Raw genomic sequence first — 11,961 nt, forward strand, 5'->3', positions numbered from 1 at the left:
ATAATAATATTAGGGACAAAATCCAAAATTACAGGTAAAAAACTCAATTAAAATATAATATAAAAAAATATCATAATATCGATGAGTTCTTGAAAATTGGTTATTTTCCCTAAAACTATATATATATATATATTTATTTATTTATGTGTTTCAGCCAAGTGGCTGCGGTCATGTATACATATATATATGTATACATATATATTTATATATATATATGTATATATAATTCGCTTTGTAATTTGGTTTGTAAAATTCTTTGTGTGATTCTGTTGTGTCTGGGGAGTCATTCTTTTCTAGTACCTTATACTCACCGGTAAAATTTCCACTCGTTTACTTATTTTTGTAAAATTTTCATTGCATCTTCCCACTCCACACACACTTTTCAGCACCCATATAACTCACCATCATCCACATACACACACACACACACTCTTCAATAGCATCACCACACATACCACTATATGAGCAGCCACACACACTGTTTCATTGTGTACACACACCGTCATGCACACTCCTAACCATTACAAGTACATAATAGCTGAACACGACAATATATACTCCCACACCCACATCATAATCATCGTCGTTTAACGTCCGCTTTCCATGCTAGCATGGGTTGGACGATTTGACTGAGGACTGGTGGACCAGGAGGCGACACCAGGCTCCAATCTGATTTGGCAGAGTTTCTACAGCTGGATGCCCTTCCTAACGCCAACCACTCCAAGAGTGTAGTGGGTGCTTTTACGTGCCACCGGCATGAGGCCAGTCGGGCGGGTACTGGCAACGGCCACGCTCAAAATGGTGTATCTTATGTGCCACCTGCAGAAGGGCCAGTCCAGGGGCACTAGCAACGATCTCGCTCGGCTGTCTTTCTGGCAACAGTCACGCTTGAAATAGTGTATTTTACGTGTCACCTGCACAGGAGCCAGTCCATTGGCACTGGCAACGATCTCGCTCGAATGTCTTTTCACGTGCCACTGGCACAAGTGCCAGGGAGGCAACGTTGGTAACGATCAACAGCATCGCTCAAAATGGTGTATTTTACGTGTCACCTGCACAGGGGCCAGTCCATCGGCCCTGGCAATGATCTCGCTCGAATGTCTTTTCATGTGCCACTGGCACAGGTGCCATGAATGCGATGTTGGTAGCGATCACGCTGGTGCTATTTACATGCCACCGGCACGGAAGCCAGACAGCTGCTCTGGCAACGATCGCGCTTGGACGGTGCTCTTAGTGTTCCACTGGTACAGGTGCAATCACGATTTCGCTTTTGCTTGCCCCAACAGGTCTTCGCAAGGCGAGTTTAGTGTTCCTACAAACTTAGTTTGATTTCGATTTCACTTGCCTCACCATGTCTTCGCAAGCGGAGTTTAGTGTCCAATGAAGGAATGTTACGCGTAAGTGGGTTGGCTACATCCCTGACAGAGGCCTTGCACAGAAGCACATGATATATGAACATAGACCATACACAGACATACACACATATGCAACGTGCATAAACACACACAAAGGTAACTTTCGTCCATATATATACACTATGCACATTCACACTTTGGTCACAGTGACATTCACATGTACACACATCACATGTAAAAGCATGCATCAACTGCGACACAACATGCACGCACAAACATGTCAAACGTACTTGCTCCCATTCACACTTGCCCACTCATACACCATTCCTGCATATACTTACCCTTGCGCACCTCCTGTTGTTGGGATCACCACATATTACTTCCCCTTCATTCAAACTCTCTTCATTATTATCTTCTTCCAATCAACTTGTTTTTTTCTAACCATTCACCTTATCGAACCACTGAACTCAAAACATTTCTTTCATTCTATCTCTATTTATTTCCTGTTATTCCTTTCTGTTGAAGTGTGTAGGCTCAAAAGGTAAACGACTTTTCCATTTTTCCCAAGTGTCAAACTAATATACTTGTTTGTTTTTCCTACACCTGTCTTCATTGTTTTTCTATAAATTTGAACTATATGTGTGTGTGTGTGTGTGTGTCGATACATATGTGTGTGCATATTGTCATCATTGTTAAATTTCTGTTTTCCTTGCTGGGATGGGTTGGACTGTTGACAGGGGCCGGCCAGCTAAGGATCTGTCCAGACTCCAATTGTTTGTTGTAGCGTTGTTTTTACAGCTGGATGCCCTTCCTAATGCCAAGCAATTTACAGTGTGTGTGCTGGGTGCTTCATATTTGCCACTGGCATGGGTGTGTTGATGCAGCACCAGCATAAGTGCATTTTATGTTCCACTGGCACCTGTAAAGGACAACCCTGTATGTATGGACGACAGCGATTTTACTTAGCTTGACACACAGCAAATTACCACAACTCCTGGCCCTTGTCATTTCCTTAGTGAAACCCAGCATCTGAAGATTCCTTCTCACCACTTGTCTTCCTGGATTTACCGCTTTGACAGGTTCCTTCCACAATTAGAGCTGAGCACTTTTTCATGCAGCTGTCCTCATCTATATACATCACATAACAAAACCAGCACACAACACCTGATGCCCCTTGTACCCAGTTTCTATCTTAAGTCACTTACACTGTTGTTTTAAAACTCTATGCTTTAAATATTTCCAGCTTGAATAATCACTTGTACTATTATTTATTTCTGATTGAACAAATTATAAATGTTAATAAAGAATTATACCTTAGAAGTGTAATTGCTGAATTATTCTGCACGAGTATAAATCCTGGGTAGATTGTTAGAGCCACAAAGTATGTCAAATCTACTATTTTTAGAGCTGTAACCTACTTGAAGAAAGTCAGGATGTTCAGAGAAAGCATCACAATCCTTGAAGTGACCAAAAATGCACACCTCACTTCTTAGTAAGACTTGAAAGAACGATTGAGTTGAATCCTTCAAAATCAGTGGTGAAATTGGCTGAAGATCGAGGAATCAGTAAAATGACCATTTCTAGGTCTATGAGGCAAGACCTCATCATCATTTACCATCATTGTTTAACGTCCGCCTTCCATGCTGGCATGGGTGAAATGGTTTGAGAAGAGCCAGCGAGGTAGAAGCCTGCACCAAACTTCTGTAACTGTTTTGGCAGGAGTTTTACAGCTGGATGCCCTTCCTAACACCAACCACTCAGCAGAGTGGACTTAGTACTTGTTACAAGGCACAGGCAAGGTCAGTTTTGGCAAGGTTTTTACAGCTGGATGCCCTTCCAAATACTAGCTACATTACAGTATGGACTGGGTGCTTTTAAGTAGCACCTGCACTGACAGGGTCACCAAGTACTTTCCAGAGAAAAGAAAACAAAAAAGTCTTTTGAGACGGTTGGGGGCATTGGAGGAGGTGATCTTGTGTCAGGTGATGAAAGGTTATAGTAAGACAAGAGTGGTTCACTAACTATGAAAAAAACTATGGAGATAAATCCATTATGAAAATGAAACCACAACAACAAAGAAATACAAAGAAATCGAAAACAAATATAGACACTAACCCCAGAGGAATCGAACTGAGATATCAAACCTCTAATTACCCCAAAACATACGTGGAAACGACCTCCATCTCACCCTAAGTACAGACTAGAAAACCATATCCAACAATACATAACACTGCAAACAACCAACAAATGAAATATTGAAGACAACCATCAACCCATACGTCCAAACACCATAGATGAATAAAGGAAAAGGAAAACAGACATGAAAGACAAATAACATACAGACAACCACCAACCAGTAATAACATGCACCCCGGATGGATGAATACATGGGAAGAAAAACAAATAAAATACAGACAGCACAGATACTATAATAGGAATAATAATCATGACAACTCAAGAAACACGATTTACAACCAAAATTCCCATATATCCTGAATGGCGAAAAAGACATGAAAGATGGGAAGAAAACAAAACTTATAATCAATGGAATTGGTATAAAAGACATGAACCATCCTCTCACCTACATGGAAATCAGAACACCGAGACCAGACAACGAAGATGTGGAAACACAATTCCTTTTTTAGGGAGGAAATACTAAAACCACACACTGGACCCAATAAAACACCAAAGTTAATTAACCACACATAACATATAGACCTGAAAATCATAAATTTATCAAAGAGGAACCCCAACAACAATGCGATCAACCTCCTATTAAAAGGTTTAAAGTTTACTCCGACACCCACGCCCAACCTCATTGAACTGAAATCTGATATTGAACACTTCAACCGTCACTTCCGACTTATAGAATTCTTCAACCATAAAGACTTAAATGATGAATCAATAATCCGAAATAAATCCCACTTCACCCCCTATAACGGAAAGGACAAATATTTGGATGTGTACAGAGAAATAATTTCAAAATTTCCCCTAAATACCCACTGATGTAAACAAAACCTTTGTAAAAAAGAAAAGAAAGCCTTACAAACACTGAAGAATGACAACACAATCATCATAAAAGAAGCCGACAAGGGAGGGGCAATAGTTATCATGGACAAAGACTATTATAAAGATAAAATATTGGAAATGTTAACAAACGAAACCTACTACAAGGAAGAACCAAGACACTCAGAAAAAACAATAATGAATAAAATCAGAAGACTAATCATTGAATTCCAAGATTCTTTCACTGACAAGGAAAAAGAGTACATATGCAACTCTGTAATCAAAGAGAGCAATTTTTATGGATTGCCTAAAATCCATAAATGCTCTGAAATACAAAATGCCATAAATAAGCAGAAAAACCAATACGTAAAAATACTAAGACCTGCTGACCTCAAACTAAGGCCAATAGTTGCTGCACCTCAAGCACCAACACAACAGCTAAGTCATTTTCTAGATATACTCCTAAAACCTTTGTGCCCATTAATACCCAGCTATGTACGGGATGGTATAGATTTCATCCAACACATTTCCCCTATGTGTGCAGATGCGTGCGCAAGGCCAGACGTTGAGGAAAGGTGCATGCGCGGAAAAAAATTGCAGACATCCGAAAGGAGAACACATAGCAGAAAACATGTAATAAAAACAGGTGAACAATGCGTGTGCAGTGCAAACATAACAAAATGAATGAAACAAAAATGACGAACTTGGTTAGAAAGTCTTCTGGTCCTGGTATGCTAAAAAGTAGTATTTGAAATGCAAAAATAGGTGCATGCAAAGAAAGTTCAAGTCTATTGCTGTGGAAAATGTTGCGTGTGTGTGCTCCCATAGTTTTATCCAGTTAGTTTCTGTGCATGCAGCTGTCGAAATGATGCATTTATTGGCTTCCATGGTTGGCAAATTCCTTGTGCATCGGCTGTGTTGCATTTTCTTGAAGTGCATCGCAGTATAGAGCTTTTTGTAGCAGGTTGAAGGCAGGTGCATCTTAGTGGTGATGAAGGTTGTCATTATTTTTCCTTTGGTTTAGCTACTGTTGATATGAAGACTGTAGTTCTTTAATTCGAAGTCAGAAAAAATGCAGTGGTATGAAGTATCGGAAGGTAGCAATTCTCTTTACACAGGGTCACTAGTTTGTTGGTAATGTAGCTTCAGAAGGCAGCAATTCTTTTTCACGGGGTCACCAGTTGTAACAATGAAAGATCATTTTGTATCGGTTGAAATTAAATTTTAATGGCATGTTGTAGGATATGAAAGTTGAACAATGCATGAAGTTTTAAGGAAATATTTATTTTTACCCATTACATTATACAATACCTTGCCTCGATGGGCAGTGATAAAATCGTAAAGCATGCGAAGCAAAGATAGATTATAGATTCTTCTTGCATAGTTTGTGTCATTGTTTAGTAGTAATTACAGAGAAAGATAAAATGATGTTGTAAAAGAACAGAATTAGAGCTAGTGAGATTGAGAGAGTGTGGGACGTTGTCTCTCTCAACTCAGGAGTTGTCACCAAAGTGACTAACTGTCTTTTGCTTGTGGGTTCTTGTTATAATAGCTATCCAGAAGGTTAGACATATCGTTGAGAACAATAGATTTAGTTTGTGGTCTTGTTATCTTAAGTGGTGAAGGCATTATTTCGGCCTAGCTAATGCAGTCTGGCAAATGTAAAACTGCTGTCACAGAAAAATCATTGTTCCACTGTGAGAAAACTTCTGTTGAAGTGTTAATTTAAATTTGGCTATGGGGGATCGAATCCACTTCATGCCTGCAAGATGCACTACAGGTATATTTGAATAAAGCTAAAAGTGTTTCTTTTTTTATTTCAACATGAAATATTTTTTAGTTTCATGTCCTGTACTTTTCCAGATGCAATTACCGTAAATCCTTGAGTATAATCCGTATTTTTTCCCCAAAATTTAAAGGTCAAAATCCCCAGTGCGTACTATATACGAGGTTAAAAATGAAAAATATTTTCTAAGCAATGTCCAGTCTCTATTTGCTGTCCGGGAATGTTTATTCAGACGCATATTGTGATGTTGGGCACGAAAATACCTTAAGCTAAGCCTGAAAGCAATGAAATTATAAAAGAATCATCCATAACTTGCAGTAAGCAACATTTATTAAAATAAAAGTGTTGTATATTGTCTGCACTGGAAGGTACTCAGGATGACGTTGTATGGAAAGATGAAATAAATGAAAGTGAATCTTTTGATGTTGACTATGAATCTGACAATGACGGAGATTTACACTACAATGATGCTGACATGTTTACGGAGGAACAAATGGAACAGTTATTTGATGCTGAAAGTGACGTTGAATTTGAAGGATTTGAATAAATGTATTTGCTTTTGTAACTGATAGTGATAAATATGTAAAGGCAATTTACTTAATATTTATTTTTCACTGATGTTATTAGTTATTTCTTTATTTTCTGCAAACAAAGTGCACAAAAAAGCTACACATTTGCATTATGTTATATATACAATAATAATAAAGGATGTTACTGTATATATGTTTACAAACCAAGGACGTTATATAGATCCCCTTGACTCAAGTTAGAGAAGGGGTGCGTATTATACAAAAGGTTTAGGTTTTTCAGATGTACAGCCCCCTAAAAAGCCCCTGCGTGTTATACGCAAGGGCAGATTATACTTGAGGATTATAGTAACTGAGAATGTTATCACTCGTCTAGCCACATTTCCTGCTAGTTTTGATTTTTGTATACAATTTTCTTTAAATTATCATTTATCATGATAATATAATATTGTATTCTATTCTTGCCAGGTGTCAATGAGTATTGTGAGGAAGATGAAACTATTGTAATGGCTGCTATCAAAGAAAAAGTATTTCTGTTTCTCAGAACTCAAGTTGTAGCTTCCCCAAGTTTCTTTCAAGAGGTGAGAATAATTTAGTTATCTTTTATCTTTTACTTGTTTCAGTCATTGAAACTGGCCAAGAATTTTTGGTCATGAATTGATCCAGTACTTTTATTTTTGTATATTTAGTTTTTAACTAGTAGTGATGGGAAAAATTGTCGTGTCTTACGGCCTTTCATGAAAGATGTGATTATTACCTGTTGTGAAATGTGTGTTACATTTTTTCATATGATTCTTCATCTCAAAAGTTCTAAACCCAGCAGTTTATGACACCTAATTTTAAAATAATCAAGTATTTTAAGGATTCATTGATATCTTTGGTCCTCTGATCATGTGACATCTTGTGATATCATTGCAGTGTGATAGTGAGCCAATTCATGAAAAAATATTTACTGACAACCAATCATATTTTTGTGATTATATGTTTTCTAAAAACTTTATTTCATTAGTTCTATGTTAAGTTCTTATATTGATCAATCAAAATAGTAACATTTTGGAATTTTATTATATATAAGTAGAATAATATTTTTTGCTACTTAAATTTTCCATAATGATGAACATGCTATATGATCTAAAACAACTCTAAAATAAAGTTGAAAATCTTTCTCCCTCTCTATATTGAAAATGCTGATAGATGGTGTTTAAAATTTACACACCCATTATTTTTCAAAAATCTAGTTTCTAAATGAAATTGAAGAATAAAATTTTTGTGTAAAACTTCTTAAGTCATATTATAACTATTACGATAGTCTCCAGGACCCACAGATATATTGATAGATATAAGACAAATGGATGTTTTGAATATATTTTTCCCTTAAGTGTTGAAATGCCATTAGCTATGTATTGGACAACGGCTTTAGTTACAACTTTCCTTACATTGCCCAGCTTAAGAGATTTTGCAAATAAACTTTCCATACGAATAAAGCAGTGACACATAAAGTTTTCAGATCCAAAAGACACTTCTGAAATTCATTCTTAATCAGAGCTATGAACCCTTTTTCGCAACCTACCATAAATGAAGCGCCATCTGTAGCAAGATCACTCATTTTTTCATACGGTAAATCAAAATCCTTTAAGCTTGAGTCGACCATTTGAAATAAATCTTCACCTCTAGTTGTTCCATACATTGATTTCAAGGCAAGAAATTCTTCTTGAATGTTGAATTTTGCAGTTATTCCACATATAGATATTGTTATTTTGATACATGCAATATATTTTTAGTTTTCTCAGCTAGAGTATAGTTGGGTCTCAAAGGGGCAGTACAGACCTAGCAATATGTGTTTCATAGTAAAAACAAAATTTCCATTCAAATGGCAATTACAGGACAAGTGGAAATGTGACCTATGTCACTAATTGGCATATGAGTATTTTATAATTGAAAAATTTACTATATTTTGTACATATAAGTATGTCAGCCTGCGGGTACAATAAAATGGTCACATGGGTGCAATTGCACCCGCAAGTGGTTCTTTCATCATCATAATCATCATTTAATGTCTGTTTTCCATGCTGGCATGGGCTGGACAATTTAATAGAAGCTGGCCATTCAGAAAACTGCACCACTCTTTACTGTCTTCTTTGACATTGTTTCTAATGCCAGCCAATTTACAGAGTGTACCGGGTGCTTTTATGTGGTACCAGCAAGGTTACCAAGTAACGTACGAGGCACGACTCTTGACTGAATGGGGTGTATTATTGAGGTAAGCAGTAGTGTGCCAGGTATAAGGAGATTAGAGAATGAATAGAGGGATAAAATTAGATATTGACATACATGGTGATACATAGCTACCTCAGGAGGATAGATGAGAGAGATGGAGAAAATGTGGTGGAGGTTGTACACTCAATTTACAGGAGTGTGTATGTAAGTGAAATGGAACTAAAGATTGGAGTGAGTGAGTATGTGTGTGGGTAAATTCATGAGATTGTGAAAAGAGAGTGATAGCTGGAGGTGAGGGAAATGTGTTAGCAGGATATGTTGTGGGGAAGAAACTCAGCAGGTAAATTGTGTGCAGGTAGGTTAGCAAGGGTGGGAAGTGTTTGAGGAATACAGTGAGTGGTGAACTTGAGTCGGGTAGGTGTTAGGAAAATGGGTTATTGTGGAGAAATTTCCTATTCATCAAAGTCCTCCAGACCATAACAGAGAGATCTAAGACTAGAAGTTCAGACATGCATTTATTCCTTGTAGAATGGAGGCTTTCTGCTAAAATAAAATGAGCCTTAGTGTAGAAAATATCACAGACTGAGAAGTGGTTAGTGGAGTGATTGGGCTGTTGCTTTGAGAACTGTTTTGACATTGTTACAGACATTGAGATGATGCTCAGAGAAGTGGTTGATCAAACTAGACCCTGTCATGCTTACAATGTATTGCAGAGTTTTTATATCATATAGTATATTAAGTTGGGGTGGGTGGGATGGTACAGTGAAAGTGGTCATTTAATTTGACAATAGACTGAGAAACTTGTAGATCTGTTCTTTGTGAGAAAAAGGACCCAGTTTGGTACTGGAGGGGAGGAAGTAAGTGGAGACACCAAGTTGGGTGTGGCTAATAACAAAAGAATACCTGAACAGATTTTCGTGTGCATTTTTGTCCCTTGTGAGATAGAGGAATGGAGAGTTAGAGAAGAGTGTGATGGTCACAAATATAAACACTTCGTTCAGTAAACTTTGTATGTTGATATTTGTAGCAGGGTAGATATGTCTTCTTTATGTCATAATGAAAAACATAGATTTATGTAAATACAGAATTAAATAAAAGAGTGATATTTCATTCATTTTTACATGTTCGTTTATGGCAGTGGTTCCCAAATGGTGCAGCATGCCTCATAGGTGAGGCAGAATGATTGAAAGACAATCAAAGATTTAGAAACAGTTTCAAAAAATTCATATGTCAAAAAAAAAACATGATTTCAAAGTTTTAAGAATATTATTATGGATTATTTGTAATTGCATGCATGAGTCCCAGTAAATAATTATAGTCTGATTTTATCATTGTGATACTTTTGCATGTTATCAAGTATTAAGTATATATTAACTAAAGATCTGTAGATTGGAGGAGAGAGTTATCAATGATAATGTTCCAACTTCAAATCTGCGGTTATCTTCTTTTAACCCTCTCACTAGGCATTCTTTGGCATAGGGCTGCTTGCACCTTTTCACCAGGACTGAGTGTCTCCATTTCCAACATTATAGCCATTAGAAATAAAAGGCTAAACACAGGGTCATGTATCTTATACCTTTCAGATCATGGATAGATATTTTTTTTAAAAAAAGAGCGGAAACATCAAGAATGATCAGATTCCATTTGGCAATCCAGAATCATTGGATAAAGAGGGTATTGAAGAAGACTTGCCAATTGCTGCAACAGAAGCAGGTTCAAGCAAGCCTCGAAAAAAGAAAGTTTGCTGACTGTATGTGGATAGTTATTTGAGTCTTGGTTTTTCACGGACTGGAGATAAAAATGCACATCAACCTATGTATTTGAACTGTGGCGAAAAGCTTTTCAATTCTAATATAATCCCAAGCATGAAGAAAATACATCTGTTGTCAAAACATGAAAATTTGGCAGGCAAGGATGTTCAGTACTTTGAAAGGCTTTTGGAACAGCAGAAATTTCAGTGATCATATTTCGAAACATGACAGTTTCAGACAAAATGCAGATTGTTTTGTACAGAATTGATTGCTCAACAAACAAAACCTCATTTAATAGCCAAAAAATTAATTCAGCCTGCTAGCTGCTTGATTCTGAAAACTGTTAGGTGATGATGCTGAGCAAGAAGTTATGAAAATTCCTATGTCTGATAATACAATTTGCAGAAGTATAGTTGATATATCAGCTAATATTGGGAACTGTGTTTCTGAAAGTATTAAGAATTCTAAATATGCCAATTCAAGTTGATGAATCTATCAACATTAATGGAAAGGCACAGTTACTTGCTTATATCAGATCCATTCACAATACCGAAATAAGAATACAGTTTTTATTTTGCAAGGAACTTGCAGAATGTATGAAGGGAGAAGATATTTTTCAAGCCCTGTGTGAGTATTTTGAAAAGGTTGAGATTTCATGGAATTCTTGTATTGGAATTTGCATGGATGGAGCCCCAAGTATGATAGGAAGTGTGAGAGGCAATCATTGGAAAGATAAATCTCTTTCTATTGTAATTTAATTGTAGCATTTGTTTCATCTTGTCCATGTGAAATTTTTACAAATGGTAATAACATGAAATATTTTCATGATTTGAAGATTAAAATGTGTTTTCTTATTTGTAATATTTTAACTGTATAGATTTTAATCTCTGTTCTGTTTTTATTTTGTTCTATTTGGGATGTCATATTTTTGTGGTATTTCTATAAATGGTCGCAATAAGCAAAATATTTTCAGGATTTTGTGATTGAAATGTATTTTTTTGTGTAGATTTTACTGTAATCTTTATTTTTATTTTGTTCTGTTTGGGATGTCATGTTCATGTGGGATTTTTACAGTGTAATTATGCATTAAAATGTTATACTGTATTTCTCACAATAACTTTCCTATTGTAGAGTTTAGTTTTTCCTTTGTCTAGGACAAAAAAAAAAGTACTGTATAAGTCTATATCCAATACTACCAAAATCTTCATATACTGTACCAGCTGTAGCCCCGTCCACTTGCATGAACTGAGACACTATTGGCCAAGAACCTTCCTGAAGAATCACATGAAAATATAAAAAATCACTGCTGGGCCGAACAG

The 11,961-nt window shown here is 36.5% G+C and overlaps 1 protein-coding gene across 1 annotated transcript in view; it reads left to right on the forward strand.

Annotated features, from left to right (window-relative positions):
- LOC106881660 (nuclear pore complex protein Nup205) overlaps positions 1–11,961 on the forward strand; it is a 331,146-nt gene that overhangs the window by 81,402 nt on the left and 237,783 nt on the right. Inside the window, exon 8 of the mRNA XM_052973459.1 lies at positions 7,143–7,255. Coding sequence (XP_052829419.1) covers positions 7,143–7,255 — 113 coding nt within the window. The remainder of the gene's footprint in view (positions 1–7,142; positions 7,256–11,961) is intronic.

Source organism: Octopus bimaculoides, chromosome 15 (genome assembly GCF_001194135.2).
Source record: "Octopus bimaculoides isolate UCB-OBI-ISO-001 chromosome 15, ASM119413v2, whole genome shotgun sequence".
Taxonomy (NCBI): domain Eukaryota; kingdom Metazoa; phylum Mollusca; class Cephalopoda; order Octopoda; family Octopodidae; genus Octopus; species Octopus bimaculoides.